The sequence below is a fragment of the Rhodotorula graminis genome (assembly GCF_001329695.1).
Source record: "Rhodotorula graminis WP1 unplaced genomic scaffold RHOBAscaffold_9, whole genome shotgun sequence".
NCBI lineage: Eukaryota > Fungi > Basidiomycota > Microbotryomycetes > Sporidiobolales > Sporidiobolaceae > Rhodotorula > Rhodotorula graminis.
The window spans coordinates 707,901-725,539 of NW_017264936.1; the positions used below are offsets into that span (position 1 = coordinate 707,901).

The 17,639-nt window shown below is 69.1% G+C and overlaps 5 protein-coding genes across 5 annotated transcripts; 4 read left to right on the top strand and 1 right to left on the bottom strand.

Annotated features, from left to right (window-relative positions):
* RHOBADRAFT_45326 (uncharacterized protein) lies at positions 1-2,575 on the top strand (the record flags this gene model as incomplete). Its single annotated transcript, XM_018414586.1, has 10 exons — positions 1-30; positions 217-374; positions 488-598; positions 709-1,166; positions 1,281-1,370; positions 1,436-1,554; positions 1,638-1,870; positions 1,939-2,107; positions 2,190-2,300; positions 2,444-2,575. 10 exons carry the CDS (start codon positions 1-3, stop codon positions 2,573-2,575), a joined length of 1,611 nt encoding a protein of 536 aa, XP_018270078.1.
* A 685-nt stretch (positions 2,576-3,260) lies between these two features.
* On the top strand, positions 3,261-10,317 carry RHOBADRAFT_54600 (uncharacterized protein; the record flags this gene model as incomplete). The annotated part of the gene is made up of 11 exons (XM_018417406.1): positions 3,261-5,215; positions 5,297-5,505; positions 5,571-5,643; positions 5,712-5,797; positions 5,869-7,545; positions 7,625-8,352; positions 8,421-9,713; positions 9,784-9,845; positions 9,934-10,009; positions 10,090-10,161; positions 10,234-10,317. 11 exons carry the CDS (start codon positions 3,261-3,263, stop codon positions 10,315-10,317), a joined length of 6,315 nt encoding a protein of 2,104 aa, XP_018270079.1.
* A 468-nt stretch (positions 10,318-10,785) lies between these two features.
* RHOBADRAFT_54601 (uncharacterized protein) lies at positions 10,786-11,304 on the bottom strand (the record flags this gene model as incomplete). The annotated part of the gene is made up of 3 exons (XM_018417407.1): positions 10,786-10,817; positions 10,878-11,174; positions 11,251-11,304. Coding segments are annotated over 3 exons (383 nt in total), but the record flags the coding sequence as incomplete, so codon positions are not given.
* Positions 11,305-11,382: 78 nt separating this feature from the next.
* On the top strand, positions 11,383-12,414 carry RHOBADRAFT_16378 (uncharacterized protein; the record flags this gene model as incomplete). The annotated part of the gene is made up of 2 exons (XM_018412311.1): positions 11,383-11,916; positions 12,025-12,414. The coding sequence occupies 2 exons, from the start codon at positions 11,383-11,385 to the stop codon at positions 12,412-12,414; spliced, it is 924 nt and encodes a 307-aa protein (XP_018270081.1).
* Positions 12,415-14,079: 1,665 nt separating this feature from the next.
* RHOBADRAFT_45330 (uncharacterized protein) lies at positions 14,080-16,783 on the top strand (the record flags this gene model as incomplete). Its single annotated transcript, XM_018414587.1, has 6 exons — positions 14,080-14,439; positions 14,520-14,958; positions 15,034-16,083; positions 16,163-16,233; positions 16,306-16,439; positions 16,549-16,783. The coding sequence occupies 6 exons, from the start codon at positions 14,080-14,082 to the stop codon at positions 16,781-16,783; spliced, it is 2,289 nt and encodes a 762-aa protein (XP_018270082.1).
* Between the last annotated feature and the right edge of the window lie 856 nt (positions 16,784-17,639).

Below are 17,639 nucleotides of genomic sequence, written 5' to 3' on the forward strand. Positions count from 1 at the left end.
ATGGCATCCCTCTGCAGCTCGCGCGTCCTCGTACGCACAACAGTCGCCTTGCTGCGACCACTGCGACCACCGCCAGCCCACCCACGACCTCGCCCCGCCGCTCAACCCCCTCCTCGTCGTCGGCATCCTCCTCCTCCTCCTGCCGCCGCCCGCTTCACCTCGACGCTCGCACGCGCTCCAGACGTACCGCAGCCCACCGCCCGCGACCTCGTGCAGCTCCACGTCCCGCCAGGCCAGCTTCAGGACGCCGCCCCGCTCGACCTCGCTGGCACTCGCGACATGACGCTCCCGACCCCAAAGGTCCGCCTCGACGTGTTCGACAAGGTCGTCGTCGGCAGCAAGACGGACGACAACAAGCGCTACACGATCGAGTGGTCCGTCTCTCGCTCTCTCTCTCGATTGCGCTGTGCCGCACGAGCTGACTCTCATCCTCCCCCCACCTCGTCCTCCTCCTCTCGCCTCGCTCGGCGCAACCAACCCCGTGCAGCATCGACACGAACACGTACAAGTGCACCTGCATGGCCTGGCTCATGCTCAACACCAAGGTGGCCGTCGACGTGCGCACCTGCAAGCACATCCGCGACCTCCTCGGCGACGAGTGAGTCTCGGCTCGTCCACCTCGCCCTCGCCGGCCAAGCAGTGCATTCTGCTCGTCGGCGTTGCGCGCGTGGAGCAGCCCAGACTGACTGTGCCCCGCCCCGTCTGCAGGCACGAGAACGCTCGCTGCGGCGCCGGCGCCGGCGTCGCCAAGCACCCGCCCAAGAAGAAGAAGTCGGCCGCTCCGCTCTCGCCCTCGGGCTCGCGCACCATGTCGACGTCGGCCTCGGGCGCGCAGGAGCAGGACGACACGCCGGCGCCGAAGCGCACTTACGCCGCGCCGGGCGCCAAGAAGCGACCGGTCGCGGTCCGCGGTGCCGGCGGGAGCAAGGCGGCGAGCGGGGCCAAGGGCAAGGGCGCGGTCAAGGGCAAGGCCAAGCCCAAGGGCAAGGGCAAGGCCAAGGCGGCCGAGGTCGAGGAGGACGAGGACGCCGAGGACGAGGTCGTCGAGGCGCTCAAGAAGAAGAAGGTCAAGGCGCGCAAGGGCGGGATCGAGCTCCTCCTCGCCAACAAGTTCGACCTCGACTCGAAGAAGAAGGACCCGACGGGCTGGTGGATGAGCGAGAAGCGTGCGTCCTCGCTCTCTACCCTCCTCCCCTTCTCGCTGTCGGGCGGCCGGGTCGCCGAGCGCCGACGAGCGAGTGGTCGGAAAGGACTGACAAGGACAGTCCTCATTCCTGCAGTCGACGGCGTGCGCGCGTACTGGGACGGCGAGTCGACCCTGTGGTCGCGCGTCGGCAACCCGTTCTCGGCCCCCTCGTCCTTCACCTCGAGTGCGTCCTCTCGTCCCTCTCCTCGTCCACGCGAACCCAATTGACACCCACCTCGTCGCACACAGACCTGCCGCAAGGCCACGAGCTCGATGGCGAACTGTTCATGGGCCGCAACCGCTTTGACGAGACGAGCGGGATCGTGCGCAGCATGAACTCGGAGCGCTGGGGCGAGCTGCGCTACATGGTGCGTCGCCCACGTTCCTCTCGCCATCATCTCGCAGATATTTGGGACCAGGCGTTCGTAGTACTCACCAAGGAGTCGCACAGGTATTCGACATCCCGTCGCAAGCGTCCAAGCCGTTCGAGGACCGCCTCGCCCAGCTGCACGACCTCTTCCCGCGCGCCGACCCGGCCACGCCGACGGCCTCCTCGGCGGCGGCGCTCAACCCGGCAGGCGACGAGGGCGGCGGCATCGTGCGCGTCGTCGAGCAGGACATGTGCGACGGGTGGGACCACCTGCTCGAGAAGCTCGAGGAGGTCAAGGGGCTTGGGGGTGAGGGGTGCGTCGCTCGTTCCTCTCCTAATGTCCGCGTTGCGCCGTCCCGAGCCTCGCTCGAGGGCTGCGTAGCTCCATCTTTTCGACCGAGCTTTCGGGCGACGCTCATTCGTCGAACCGCGCGCAGGCTCATGCTCCGCCGCCCGGCTCCGAGTACGTCCACAAGCGCTCGTCGACGCTCCTCAAGGTCAAGACGTTCCACGACGCCGAGGCGCGTGTCGTCGCTCACGAGCCGGGCAAGGTGAGCACCTCCTCTCTCTCGCTCTCCTCCCGCGCCGTCCTGTCGACGGGCCTGAACTGACTCGACGATGACGCCTTGCCAGGGAAAGTACGTCGGCATGCTCGGCGCGCTCGAGTGCGTCATGGAGGACGGCGAGACGACGTTCAGCGTTGGCTCGGGCTTGACGGACGAGAGGCGCCAGAACCCGCCGCCGGTGCGTCCCGCTCTCTCATTTCCTCTCTCCCTCTCCCTCTCCTTGTCGGCGTCGTCCACCGCGTCGACAGTCGCACGCCGAGCACGTCGACAACCCGCTGACTCTGCCTGCCTCCCCCCGCACGCCTCCTCCTCCTCGCGCAGGTCGGCGCCGTCGTCACGTACCGCTTTCAGGAGTTCACCAAGGCGGGCATCCCGCGCTTCCCGACGTTCGTCGGCGAGCGCTTTGACGTTGACGGGCCCAAGGACGCGCAGCTCGCGCCCGAGGTCGAGTGAGGCGTCGCGGCCGGGCCACGTGGAGGAGCAGGAGGAGGTGCAGGGTCGCCGAGCTTGTTTTTTGTCCAGCTTGTCTCTGCAGCAGTCACCGCTTGTCTTTGTCACGATAGTACGCATCTCTCTCTCAGCTTGCAACGCCGCCGCCTTTCTCTGCGAAACGGAGAGAGAGGGGATCGAGTGCGAGGTGGTCGATGCGAGTCCTCGCGCGTGACTTTCGATCAGGACGCGATCAAATCTGTGTCGCAACGGTGCGTGGTCAAAGCGAGCTGTGGTTCGGCCCGAGGCCCGAGCGAGGTAACGGTGGGCACTGGGGCGAGGAGGGGAACGCGGGAGAAGCTGAGCGCTCGTGCGGCATGATGCGGGAGCGAGTCAGCGAAAGCGAGCGTGTTCATCAGAGACACGAGCGAGTCGGCCGGTGAGGGAATGCGCGGGCGCGCGAGCCCCGACGAGAGAGAGACCTTGATCGTGGTCCATCTCGCCTCGACGCTCGCTGCTCTCGACACAGCGCACCGCCGGCCAACCCAGCTCACTCGGCGGCGACTCGCGCGGCCTACGCACCGCATCCTTGCACCAAGCGAGCCCGTCCTCGAGCGCGCGACCCCGACTTGGAGGCCGACGCCTCGCGCCTCGCCGAGCGAGACCCTTCACCTCGACAGCTCGACCCAGCTCGCCAGTGCTTGCCGGCATGGCAGTACCGGCCCAGCCTGATGCCGCAGGCATCAGTGCCCTCGCCCAGCTCCCGCTCCTCCCCTTCCTCGCCGCCTCGCCCGGCCCGGCCCTCGTCCTCCCCCTCTCGCCCCTCGTCCTCGCCCTCCGCTCGCGCCAGACCGCGACGCCGCTCAAGTCGCCCGTGTGGAACGTCCAGGGCCAGCACCCGGCAGCCGCGACGGGCAGCACCGGGTCCGCCAAGCCCGCCATCAAGCGCTTCAGGAGCAACTCGGACGCGATGCCGACGCTCGCCAACAGCTACAACCACCGCGACGAGCCGTCGCCCGAGGTCCTGCGCGGTATCGAGAGCCTCAACGTCAAGACGCCCCGCAGCGGCAGCACCGCGTCTGAGCCGTTCGCGGGCGCCGGCACCGGCCCCACCACCTCGTCGACCGACTACTTCTCGCTCGACGCCGTCACGAGCGGCATCCACCCGCGCCGACCCTCGAGCGCAGCGTCGTCCGAGGCGTCGTCCGCCGACACGCTCCTCGCCGCCTCGCCAATCGACGGCGCCGAGTCGCCGTTGACCCCGCTCCTCGAGGACGACGAGTCGACGCCCGGCCCGTCGACCTCGTCGTCCGCCAACCCGTTCGCGCCAGCTCCAACCGCCGCCCTCAGCCCCGTCTACCGCAACGAGGCGTGGCGCAACCTCGAGAGCGCTGCGTCTTCGGCCACGCCGCGCGACGTGCCCTTCGCCGTCCCCTCGGCGGTCGGTGCGGCGGCGACTGCGCTCGGCCGGAGCGGGCTCCGGCGGCGCGGGAAAAGGCGTCGGTCGAGCCACGAGGAGGAGGGCGACGCGCTCATGGGTGCCATCCCGCCGCACCCTGGGGTCGAGCGCGCCGGGAGCGGCGGTCGGAGTGCGACGCCGCTCAGCCGGGTCGACGAGGTTGAGGAGCACCGCGGCATGGACACGGACGACGAGGGCGAGAGCAGCGGGAGCGTGAGCGGGACCGACACCGAGACGGAGAACGAGGACTTTGCGAGCGGCGCCAACGGCGACGACGACGAGTCGGGCAACCCGTACGCGTTCCTGTCGGCCGAGGACCAGGCGACGCTCCTCTCGTTCGTGCTCGACCTCGTCGAGGACCGCGACAACGGCTACCCGGGCAACCCGTCGGCCGCGTCGTCGTCCGAGCGCCTTCCGCCGACGACGCTCTCGCCGGCCCCGACGCCCAGCCTCGCCGCCGACGCCGCCTCGCCCAAGTGGACCTCGGCGGCGGCCGCAACAGCACCTTCGCCCGTGTCGTCGATGCGCACCGTCATGCCGACGAGGCGCACTCGCGTCGCGAGCCAGGTCCCGCAGACGATCCGCCTAGGTCCCGCAGACCATCCGCACATCGTCTCGGCCACACTGGTCCCGTTCTCTCCGGTCCTCGGCGCGCCGTCGGCCTCGATGCCGCTCGACGCGTCGGCCGCATCGCCGTTCGGCTCGCACGCCTCGTCAGCGTCGGGCTTCGTCATCCTCACCATGGCGCCTTCAGCTCCATCGTCCGGCCCGCTCCCCTCGCACTGGCCTCCTCGGCCCTCTTCCACCACGCCTCGCTCTTCCATCGCCCCACCACATCGGTCGCCGCCCGTCGCGACAGCCCCGAGCAGTGCGCCGCGCGACGTCGGCAAGGCGTACCAGTCGCCGACGACGACGAGCGAGACGCGCGTCGGGTCCCTCTCGGCCGCCGCCGCCGCCTCGGCCGCCGTCGCGTCGGGCCTGACGTCGTCGGCCGAGGCGCAGGCGCGCGCGTTCCCGCTCGGCGCGCACGAGGACCCGTGGGTGCGCGCGCTCGGCGACAGCGAGATGGGGCGGCGCATCCGGGCCCACTCGTGGCACGAGACGCCGCTCGGGCCCATCAGCGGGTGGCAGCCCGAGCTCAAGACGATGGTCGCCAGCATCTTGGCGAGCCCGTTCCGCGAGTGCATCCTGTGGGGCTCTCGAGCGTGCGTCCTCGTCTCTCGCCCTCCCTCTCTTTCCTGTCGACCCTGTACCACAGACTGATATTTCGCCCTCCCTCCTCGCAGCGAGGACATCATCATCGTCTACAACGACCTGTACATCGAGACGGCCGGCATCAAGCACCCGTCGCTCCTCGGCCAGCTGTGCCGAGAAGGGTGGGCCGAGATCTGGGACGGCCTGCGGTCGATCGCCGAGCGCGCTCTCGCCGGCGAGACGTGCTTCTTCCGCGACCACTTCCTCGCGATGGAGCGCATGGGCTTCACCGAGGAGACCTGTGCGTCCCGACCTCTCTGCCCCCTCTCGAGCTCCATCATTGACGGCCTTCCTTTCGTCGCGCAGACCATACCTTCTCGTATGCGCCCTTCTACGACAACGAGGGCAACGTCCTCGGCATCTACAACCTGTCCATCGAGTGCGTCCCGCTTTCGCTCCTACTCCCCCTCGACGACCCGCACTGACTCCTCCTCGTCCCGCCGGCAGGTCGACGGCAACGGTCGTCGCAGCGCGCCGACTCGCAACGGTTCGCGACCTCGTCCAGATGACGAGCTTGGCAAGGACTGTCGAGGGTGCGTCCCTCTCTCTCTCTCCCGGCTCAGCCGAAACCCGACTTCGTCACTGACGGCTCGCCTGCCCGCAGACTTTTCGACGTCGGCGCTCAAGGTCTTTGCGTCGAACCCGTACGACCTGCCGTTCGTCCAGCTGTTCACGGTCGAGGAGGTCACCAACAAGCCGTCGCGCAAGGAGGTCCGCCTCGGGTACGACCGCAGCACGCGCACCGTCATCAAGCTCACCAACCGAGGGTCGACCGGCATCCCCGAGGACCACCCGTTCCTCGTCCAGGAGGCGCTCGTCGACATCACGCAGCCGACGTCGCGCCAGTCGACCTCGTCGGCGTCGACCTCGACCGGGACGGGCTCGACGGCGACCATGCTCGACATGCGCGAGCGCCTCGAGGCGGCCGCCGCCCTGTCGCCGGGCGCCGTCGCCGGATCGCCCGGACCTTCGTCGGCCTCGTCGTCGACGACGCCGTCGGCCAACGGCGCTCGAGCCGACCCGCGGTGGTCGTGGCCGTTCGAGGAGGCGTGCCTCAAGCGCGACCTGACCCTCGTCGACGACCTCGGCCCGCTCGCCGAGTCGCTCGACCGCACGCACGGGTGGACGTACTCGGTGCGGCAGGCGGTCGTCATCCCGATCTTCGTCGAGGTCGGCCAGACGATCCCGTCGGCCGTCGTCGTGTTCGGCATCAACTCGATGAGCAACTTTACGCAGCTCATGGAGGTCTTCTTCAACCTCGTCGCGCGTCACGTCGCCATTGGCCTGTTTGCCGTCCTCGCCGCCGAGCAGGACCGCCAACGCGCCGAGGAGCTCATCAAGCTCGACCGCGCCAAGAGCAACTTCTTCTCGTCCGTGTCGCACGAGTTGAGGACGCCCCTCACCCTCATCCTCGGCCCGCTCGACGACCTCCTCGGCGGCTCGGAGCGCGACAAGCTCGACCGCACGCACCGCGACCGCCTCGTCCTCGTCCAGCGCCACGCCAACCGCCTCCTCACCATGGTCAACAAGCTCCTCGACTTTTCCTCGCTCGAGGGCGGCCGCATGAACTTCAAGTACCGGCCCGTCCAGATCGGCCCGCTCACGCGCGACATTGCGATCCTGTTCCGCGACGCGATCGAGCGCACCGGCATCAAGTACGAGATCCACTGCGACGACGACCCGCCGCACTGCCCGCCGATCTACCTGAGCCCGGACCTGTGGGACAAGATCGTGCACAATGTCATCTCGAACGCGTTCAAGTACACGCCGTCGGGCAAGATCACCGTGTCGCTGCGGTCGACGCGCGCCGAGGCGGTCCTGTCGGTCACCGACACCGGCATCGGCATCCCCGCCGACTCGCTCGGGCGCGTGTTCGACCGGTTCCACCGCATCGAGGCCAACTCGCGCATGGCGACCGGGACCGGCATCGGCCTCGCCCTCACGCTCGAGCTCGTCAAGCTCCTCGGCGGCCAGCTCGAGGTCGAGAGCGAGCTCGGCCACGGCTCGACGTTCACGATCCGGCTCCAGCGCGGCCACACGCACCTCCCGATCGACCAGATCGACCACACGCCCGAGGACACGCAGCTCGTCGCCCAGTTCCAGAACCGCAACCTCGCCGTCGTCGACGAGGCGGCCTCGTGGCGGTACGACGCCGAGGCGCAGGACGCCATGGACGCCACCCCGCTCAGCAGCGCCGGCTCGTCCGACCTCGCCAACGGCGGCAGCGAGCCGGGCAACTCGTCGGGCAGCGGCAGCGGGCCGGACGACTACATGGGCGTCGGTGCGTCTTCCTCTCTCTCTCTCTCTCCTTCGCGCCCGTGCGACAAGGACCTGACCCTGCGAGTCCTTCGCCTGCGCAGACGTCCTGAGCCTCCAGAACCGCACGATCGTGCTCGTCGACGACTCGCGCGACCTGCGCGCCTACATCTCGAGCCTCCTCACCAAGCACTTTACGGTCGTCGCGTTCGGCGACCCGCGCGAGGCGCTCGAGCACATCCGCAAGTCGCCGCCGTCGCTCGTCCTCACCGACGCCATGATGCCGCACATCTCGGGCATGGAGCTCACGACGGCCCTGCGGCGCGACCCGTCGACGACGCTCGTGCCCATCATCATGGTCTCGGCCCAGGCCGGCACCGAAGCGCGCGCCGAGGCGCTCGAGGGCGGCGTCGACGACTACCTCGTCAAGCCGTTCCAGGCGCGCGAGCTCCTCGCCCGAGTGCGCGTCCACCTCCAGCTCGGCCTCCTGCGCGCCGAGCTCGAGCGCCGTGTCGACGAGCGCACGCGCGCCCTCATCGAGTCTGAGGCGCAGAACCGCGCCCTCGCGAGCCGGTACGCCATGCTGTCGACCGTGTCGCCCGTCGGCGTCGTCCAGATCGACAACCAGGGCCACCCGGTCTTCTGCAACCCGCGGTGGTTCGAGATCTGCGGCATGGCGCTCGGCCGGCCGCTCGTCGAGTGGACCGAGCAGATCGTGCCCGACGACCTGCAGAAGGTCGACAACGCGTGGAAGGCGGCGACCGGCGGCGAGAAGACCGAGGCGCCCGAGCGCCAGTTCCGCCTCAAGAACGGCCGGTGGGCCCAGCTCGAGGTGCGTCCTCCTCTCGTTCTTCTCTCTCTCTCTCTCGTTCTCGCCTGACACGCATCCTCGTCACGCAGATTCGTGCGTCGACCGAGGTCGGCCTGCCTGACGGCTACGTCGGCGCCCTCACCGACATCACGCGCCAGAAGGAGATCGAGATGCTCCACATCCGCGAGGTCGAGCAGCGCGCCGTCGACGCCGAGGAGAACCGCCGCAACACCGAGATGTTCCTCGACATGTCGTCGCACGAGCTGCGCAACCCGCTGAGCGGCGTGTGGCAGAACGCCGAGGTCGTGTCGACGTCGCTCGCCAAGTACGTCGAGCTCATCGACGGCCTGCGCCACGGCCATGCCGCGCCGCAGCGCGTTCTCGACGCCCTGTACGACGAGATGCTCGAGAACGTCGAGGCCGTCGAGTCGATCATCCTGTGCGCGTCGCACCAGGGCCGCATCGCCGACGACATCCTCAACGTGTCGAAGCTTAACATGGGCCTGCTCAGCATCAACGTCGCCCCGTTCGACCTCGTCGCAGCTGTACGCGAGGTCGTCAAGACGTTCGAGGTCCAGAGCCACCAGCAGCAGATCAGCCTCGTCGTCGAAAAGGGCTCGTCGCTCGACGACCTCATGGTCGAGTTCATCGCGGCCGACGCCGGGCGCATCAAGCAGGTCCTGTACAACTTCCTCACCAACGCGCTCAAGTACACACTCGACTCGCTGCGCAAGCGCGTCACGGTCCACGTCGAGGCGTCGCCCGGTCCGCCCGTGCAGCCGGCCTCGGCCATGCGCGTCGCCGCGCCCAACCCGTCCTTCCTTTGCCCGGACGACATGGTCTGGGTCGTCATCTCGGTCCAGGACAGCGGCAAAGGGCTCAGCCCCGAGCAGCTCAAGCTCCTGTTCGCGCGCTTCTCGCAGGCCAACCCCAAGAGCGACCAGTACGGCGGGTCCGGGCTCGGCCTGTACGTCAGCAAGAAGCTCATCGAGCTCCACGGCGGCTTTATCGAGGTCGAGTCGCAGCTCGGCGAGGGCTCGACGTTCCGGTTCGCGATCCCGGCGTCGCGAGCGCAGCGAGCCGCCTCGCCGCCCGGCGGCCTCGGCCTTCCCAAGTCGGCACTCCTTGCCGGCGGCGACAAGGGCGCGCGAGGCGCCGGCCTGCCCATCACGCTCCCGCCGGCGTCGCCCTCGCCAACGGTCGGCCCGTCGAGCGCGGGAGCAGGAGGCGAGAACGAGGAGAGGAGGAGGGTGTTGATCGCCGAGGACAACCTCGTGAACCAGAGGGTCCTCATGCGGCAGCTCAAGATGTCCGGTTACGACGTGACGGTCGCCAACAACGGCCAGGAGGCGCTCGACGCGCTCATGGCCGACTCGCTCAAGGTGCGCTCCTCTCTCTCTCTCTCTCTCTCATCCTCGAAGCTCGAGTACTGACGGACCTTGTCGCCCGCAGCTCTCGACGGGCGGGCGCGGCGCCGACACGCCAATCGACGTTGTCCTCATGGACATCGAGATGTGCGTCTCTCCTTTCGCTCTCTCTCTCGCTCCTGCCCGCCTCTCAGTCGCGCTCGACACTGACTCTTTGCCCTCCGTTCCTCCACAGGCCCGTCATGGGCGGCTTGGAGGCCATTCGCGAGCTGCGCCGACGAGAAGCCGCCGGCGAGATCTCGCGACGATGGGTGCGTCGCTCTCTTCGCCCTCTCGCTGGCGCACTCGCCCTCGAGCATGGTCACTGACTCTCTACTTTCTTCCACCGCAGCCCGTGTGCGCCGTAACCGGCAACGCTCGCGAGGCGCAGCAGAACGAGTGCCTCGCCGCCGGGTTCGACGACGTGCGTCCCGCTCTCGCCTCGTCGCGCTCGCGCCCGAGCGACTGCGTACTGACAATTCCGCTCGTGCCACAGGTCGCGACCAAGCCGTACCGCCTCCAGGACGTGCTCGACAAGATCAGGCGCATGACGGGCTCGCCGACGCCCGGGCCTGCGTGAGGGTCGCCTTTTTCTTTCTCTCCTTCGTCAAGTTATCACTGTGCGTCCCTCTTTCTCTCTCTCGCTTCCTCGTGGCTCGAGCTTGAGCCTGTTTACTGACGTCCTTGCCCTCGCAGCACGCACATACCCCGCCCTCGCCTGCCCGCTGTCCATACCACCCTCCTCGACCTCGTCTCGCCTCCCTCCCTTTACTACACGGCCCCCTCGACTATGTGCGCCTGATGTCTAGCTCTCCCTCTGTGCCTCATCTCCTGGTTGTTGTAGAACTCTAGACCTCCTCGTCCGCTCTCTCTCTCTCTCTCGCGAGCTTCCTCGGGCGTCTCGCTGCAGTGCCACGCATGCGCTCTCTCTTTCGCTCTCTTCTCCGTCTGTGACACGATCGGAGAGTGAATGCGACAAGAAAGAAGTGTGCGGCGATGCAGGGTGGTACGACAACAGGTCGGCGGTACAAGGACGAGAGGGGCGAGGCGGGGGAGCGAAGGCCGAGAGGGAGGTCAAGCCTGCGAGGGAACGTGATGTCAGGTCTGCCGGGTCTGCGAGTGAGAGAAATGAGCACGCACAGGGACGCCTTCCCACTCCTTGTCCTCGAACGCGTTCCTCGCCTTTGCGCGCTTCTTCTTCTGGGCCGCCACACCGCCCCTCGCGCCCTCGGTGGTCCCGCCGCCGGCCTCTGCGCGCGTGGCCTCGAGTTTCCTGCGCTGCTCGCTGCGCCTGCGGAGCTTGCGCGACACGCGGAAGAAGACGAGGAGGCCTGCGAGGACGAGGACGATGAACGAGACGACGGTCGACGCGGCGATGATGGCCGACGAGGAGCGGTTCGCTTCGGAGAGGACGTCTTTGGTGTTCTCGGCGGAGGGCTGCTCGGGCGGGGAGGGAGAGGTGAGCGGGCGCAGGGAGAGGGGGGAGGTGGGGGAGAGGAGAGGAGGGACGCACGGCGGTCGAAGTGGACGAGGTGCCGCCCGCGAGGATCATTGTTGAAGTCGACATGGTAGCTCGAGGGACCAGCTGTGCCCCCTCTGGAGCAGTGCGCGGGACGAAAGAGGGAGGACGATGAACCTCGGAGAGATGAGACTCGCTCGGCTCTCTCTCGCCATCTTCACTCGCTCAACTGCTGAGCGGGACACGCCCAGCAGCCATGCAGGCCTATCCGCAAGCCCCACCGGCGACCGCGCTCGACTCGGCCTTTGCGTCCCTCACGCTCGCCGGTGCCTCGTCGTCGTCGACCACCGCACGCGCCGACTCGCACCCGACAGCGACACACCGCCAGCCGAGGACCCCGACAGCCGTCAGTGTCACGCCCTGGATGCACCTCCTGCGCCGCACAGACCAGGACAGAGCCCGGCCGCCCATCGACCTGTGCGCCCGCACCGCCTCCCCCTCTCGAACCTCGCTGACCCTGCACCCACCTCCCGCAGACTTGACGAGGAGGTCGCCGCGTTCGTCGCCTCGGTGCGGCCGACCAAGGGCGAGCAGCGTCTGCGCCTCGCCGCCCTCACGTGCCTCACCAAGGTCGTCGCGACCCTCTGGCCGACTGCGGCCGTCGAGCTGTTTGGGTCTATGGCGACGGGCCTGTACCTTCCTCACGGCGTGCGTCCCCTCGTCGCCCCCTCCAACCCGTGGGCGAGGCGATCCTGACCAAGAGACGCGCTCCCGCAGGACTTTGACCTCGTCATCTCGGACCCGTCCCTCGTCACCTGCCCGACCGAGCTCCTCCTGCGCACCCTCCGCAACGCCCTCCTCGCCTCGCACCTCGCGTCGACCGGCCGCCTCGTGTCGCACGCCAAGGTCCCGCTCGTCAAGCTCGTCACGGCGCCCTCGTTCGGCTCGTTCGCGATCGACGTCTCGTTCAACGCCGACAAGGGCCCAAAGGGCGCGCGCGAGAGCCTCAGGCTCCTCCAGGAGCTCGAGACGAGGCGCGAGGGCGACAAGATGCGCGCAAAGGCGCTCGTGTTTGTCCTCAAGGCGTTCCTCGACGCCCAAGGGCTCAACGAGGTACGGTACGGTGGGCTCGGCGGCTTGGGCATCTTTTGCCTCGCGGTCTCGTTCATCCAGGTGCGCCGTGCACCCTTCTTTCGAGCCTCTCACGTGCGGCCCTGACCTCGACTGTCGCGCAGCTCGACCCTCGACCACCCGGCGAGACGTCGCCCGGCCGGGACCTCCTCTCGTTCCTCTACCACTGTGCGTCTCCTCCTTCCTCTCTTTCTCCCCCCACTCCTCCTCGAGCTCACACAGACACTGCGCCCGCACAGACGGCTGGACGTTCAACTACCGCGACGACTGCATCGTGACGGCCGGCGGCGGGCGCCTCGCGCCCAAGACCGAGTTTGGGTTCGGCGAGCAGCAGGGGCACGAGGAGCGGTTGGCGGTGCAGCATCCGGTCGACCTCGGTGCGTCGCGACACCTGTCTGTCGCGAGCCCTCTCCTCGAGCGGAAAGAGACTGACTAGAGGTCTGTGTTCGCCGCAGCGCGCGACCTCACGTCGGGCACGTTCGAGATCGGCGCCGTCCGCGACGCTCTCCGCACGGCCTACCTCTCGCTCTCGTCGTCCCTCACCCCCTCCTCGACCGACGCCCTCGACCCGGCGCAGAGCCTCCTCGGCCGCGCCGGCCTCACGCTCAAGCCCGAGGTCCTCGCCCGGCGCGAGGCGAACCGCGCGTTGCTCGGGCCCGGCCCGGATGGGCTCGAGGCGAGGGCGAGGGCGTGGGACCCGAGGATTGAGGGCGTCAAGGCGGCGTGGGCGCGAGAGAGAGGGGGAGGAGGAGCGGGAGCGGGCGCGCAGAGGGGCGGCAGGGCCGCGTTCGGCGCGCAGGCGCTCCCGCCTGGCGACGTGTACGCGCAGGCGCGACGCGTGCAGGCGGGCCTCGCGCCGCCGTACTCGGGCGGCGGCAATGGCGCCGCAGCGTCGTCGGCGGCGACGGCGGGCCTGTCGCGCTTCGGCCGCGCGCAGTACGCCGCGCCGGGCGACGGCGTCGTGCCGCAAGCCGCGAGCGAGGCGGCGTACCAGTACCACTACGGCGGGATCCCGGCGGTGTCGTCGTCGTCGAGCTCGGCATCGGGCCACTCGTCGTCGACGACCGGGCCGCTCTCGAACGGCGCGACCGCTGCCGCCGCCGCCGCGCCCGTGCCGCACTATCCGGCGTCGGTGGTCGGCCGCGACTACTTTGGCAACGTCCAGCCCTCGGCCTCGCCTCGGTCACCGCCGTCGAGCCACGCCTCGCCGACCACGTCGTTCCCGACCCGCACTGCGGCCGCCCCGGCGCCCGCACCCGCACCCGCGCCGTCCTGGTTCGCCTACTACGCCGACTACGCCGCCTGGGCGCACGAGATGAGCACGTCGCCGGCGCCGCATCGCCCGGCGCCTGTGCCGCCCCTCGCGCCGACGCCCGAGGCGCAGCGCCGGAACCCGCTCATCCCTCGGCGCGGCAAGGCGCGCAAGTTGCAGTACACGGCCCTGTAATCTCGACGAGACGTTCGTTCTGTGCTCTGTCGTTCGCGCCTGTGTGAGTTGCCATCGTCCCCTTTCGCGCGCCCGAAACGAGGCGAAGCAGCGCACTGACCCCGTCTCTCTTTCGCAGCGATCCCTCAACCGGCAACGATCGACCGACGAGGGACAGGAGACCCCGACCTCCTGTTCGCCACCGGGCAGCACACGCCGTCCGCCGGACGGTCCGCGGCCTTTCCGAGCGTCGGCCAAACGGCCCTCGAGCTCATCCTCCCTTTCCTTCTCGCCTTCGTCCCTCATCTTTCGCCACCTCCGCCACCATGCCCGCTCTCGAGAGTCGCTACGACCACGACTCGTCGACGGCCTCGTCCGACGCCGAGGACTTTGTCAACGCCTCGCCCGCCTCGCCCGCCGCACGCGCCGCCGCCGCGCCTCGCCGGCCGTCGTCGGCCGCCGGTTCGGCGCGCTCGCACCGCTCGTCGGCGGCGCGGTCCAAGGTGCACAGCTCGTCGAGCAGCGAGTCGACCGACAGCGAGGAGGAGCGCGCGCTGAGGGAGGAGCTCGCCGATGCGGGCGGCGACATCGAGGCGGGCGTCGTGAGAGGACAGCCGGTCGAGGGACGCGTCGAGCGCATCATGCGCAGCGTGGGCAAGGGTCCTGCTGGAGGTGGGAGTGCGAGGGTGCGTCCTCGCTCTCTCCTTCGAGCTGCGGCGCCTTCTCAACCGCAGCGTCCTGACCTCCATTTCTTTGGCGTCCGCAGACCTCGCAGCGCTACAACGCCCTCGGCCACGACGACAACGAGGCCGCACGTCGTCACCACCACAAGAAGCACGGCAAGAAGGGTTCGCGCTCAGCGTCGGCGACTCGCACTAGCAGCCGCTCGGGCCGCCGCAACATGAACGCGCTCGGCAAGGACGAGCCGGCCGCCTCGGGCGGCGTGCCGAACCCGCACGCCGTCGAGGGTCTCGACGAGCCGCTGTCGGACCTCGAGAAGGGCGCCGTCAAGCGCAGCAGCTCGAAGCGCAGCTCGAAATCGTCGTCGTCGTCGAAGAAGTCGGGCAAGAAGGGCGCCGCCAGCGGCGCAGGCGACCCGGGCCCGGGCAAAGGCTCGCAGAAGCGCAAGCCGAGGTGGCCCATTTGGTGCTGGCTCCTCGTCGCCTTCATCGTCCTTATCGCAGTCGCGCTCATCGTCTTTGTCGGTGCGTCCCGCTCTCTCTTTCTCTTTCCTTCCTCCCCTTGTCACCCTCTCATTCACGCTCCCATCTCGCGCGCAGTCGTCCGGGTCGTCCAGGACAAGAAGGAGACGGCCAAGGCCGAGGGCGAGTCGTCCGCCGCCGCCGACCACGACGCCGCCGAGTCGTCCACCGGCTCCAGCCCGTCCTCTGCCCTGTCCGACGCCGCACACGCCTCGACGACTGCCTCCGACTCTCCTGCCGACACGGCGCACGCCGAGACGACCTCGGCGACCGTCAACGACGGCCAGTACCACCCGTCGAGCGCCGCCGCCGCCACTTCTGCCCCGACCGCCGCGGCGACCGACACGGCCGCCGCCTCGGCCCAGAACGACGGCAAGTACACGCCGACGACGGCTTCAACCCCGACGACGGCTTCAACCCCGACGACCAGTGCGCCGTCCCAGATGGGCGAGTTCGGCTCGGTCGACCCGCAGGCGTCGCCCTCCTCGGCCGTCGACGCCGCCTCGGGCGCTTCGTCTGCCGCGACGACCAACTCGCCCGGCGCGCACGAGCAGTCGGCTGCCGACTGTGCGTCCGCGACGACCGACTCGAGCGCGAGCGCGACCTCGACCGGCGCCGCCGACGTCTTTGCCCAGACGACCATGCCCGCCGGCGTCTCGATGCCCTCGTCGGCGTCGTCGATCCTCCCGGCGGTCGACGGCCAGCAGCAGCACAAGTCGGCCGCATCGCCGCTCTCGTCCATCCAGCTCGGGCCCGGCCCTGTCGTCGTCTCGACGCCGCTCGCCGATCCCGCCGCCGCCACCACCTCGGCGCCGACGGTCGACGGCGCGCAGCAGCAGACGGCTGCGGTGCAGGACGGCTCGTGGCACGCCGACTCGCCGGCGTCGCAGGGTGGAGCCGGTCCGTCGGCGACGCCGGCCGCCGCTCCGGGCTCGGGCGACTGGCAGGGCGCGCCGTCGGCCTCGCCGTCGCCGTCGCCCGCAGCTCCGGCGTGGAACCCTGACGGTGTCACCGGCGCTGCGGCTGCTGCTGCTGTCGCCGGCCCGTTCGCCGCCGCCGAGGTGTACCAGGCGACGCAGCCCGAGGCGTTCCAGACGTTCAAAGGTCAGGGCACCTACTTCGAGGCCAGTGCGTCGCCTGCTTCCCTCTTTCCCGCCCTCCTGCTACGTTGCTCGAGGTCGGTGGTTGACAAGTATATTCGGCGCAGGTCAGCACTACGGCCCGTGCGGCATCGCCGCTCACAAGACGGACTTTGTCGTCGCCCTCTCGAACGCCATGGTGCGTCTTTCTCTCTCTCTTTCCTGCACGCCCACACACGAGCACGCCTGACTTTGTTCGTCTCTCTCGCAGTGGCTTCACTCGACGCAGGGCTCAACGACGACGCCGAGCAGCTACTGCGGCGCCGAGCTCCTCGTCACCAACCTCGCCAACGGGCTCTCGATCAAGGCCTGGGCGACCGAGCGCTGTGCGCTCTGCGTCGGCGAGTGCGTCCCCTTTCTCTCTCTCTCTGTCCTTGGCTCGGGCCACTTTCTGCGCGCCGACCGGTCACTGACGCTCGCACCCCTTCCTTTCCTTCCTTGCTTTCGCCCGCAGCGCCTCGCTCGACCTCTCGGTCCCCGTCTTCTCGGCTCTCTCGGGCGACAACCTCGACCTCGGCGTCATCGACGTCATGTGGGGCTGGACGGGCAACACGTCGTCGGTGGCGGCGGCGGCGGCGGCCGCGGTCGCTCCGTCGGCGTCAGCGTCGGCGGCGTCGTCGACCTCAACCTCGAGCTCGAGCGACGGCGGGTGGCTCTGGCGCCGCGCCGAGCCGACGCACCTCGCCTGAGCTTGCCGACAAACCCTGTCCACTTCCCTCCTCACCCCAACCTCTCCACCTCGTTCTCTATCCCCCTGCCCCTCGCTCGCCGCTCAGCCAAGAAGCGCGAGCTGTACCGACTCTTCTCCTGTAGAGCCGCCGCAATGGACTGTGCACCCTCTCTCTCTCTGTCGGGTTTCCGAGAGCTCGTGAGCGAGACGACGAGAGCGAGAGCGAGCCTGAGAGGCGAGGAGCAGGTCGGTGAGCAGCGGCTTGCCCACCTGAACCGCCTCGGGCTCAGGCTCGAACCCGCCCTCGAGGGATGCTGCGCCGGCGAGAGCTGGTCGTGCGCGAGCGGGCCATGCGGCACAGCACCGGTTGAGCGGCCAGGGCGCGAGCGAGCAAGCGAGGAGCTCCCGCTCGAGCCTCTCCTCGCCTCGAGACCGTTTCTCTCTCTCTCTCTCTCTCTCTTTCGCTTGCGCTGCTGCACGCTCGTTGGTCAAGCGAGCTCGTCATGGGTCTATGTACACGTGCCCGAAGGCTAGATTTGCAGCACTTCTTCTCCTCGCTTCTTCTCCTCGCTTCTTCTCCTCGCTCCCCCCCCTCTCCTCCTCCCCGCTCCTTCTCTCTCCTCCTCGCTCCTCCTCGCTCAGCCCCCCTCCCGCCCCTCACTGCCTCTTGAGCGTCTTCGCCTCACTCTGCCCCTCCCTGCTCCCCCAAATGCGCCTGTCGACCTTTGCGCGACGGCCCCCGGTGAGGGCGAGATAGAGGCCCTTGAGCGGGGTGAGGGGAGCCCAGAACTTGGCGACGCGGCGGCGGTAGGTTTTGTAGAGGCTGCGTGTGGGTGGGTGAGGGAGGGGGGAGAGGGACAGAGGGAAGGGGAGGG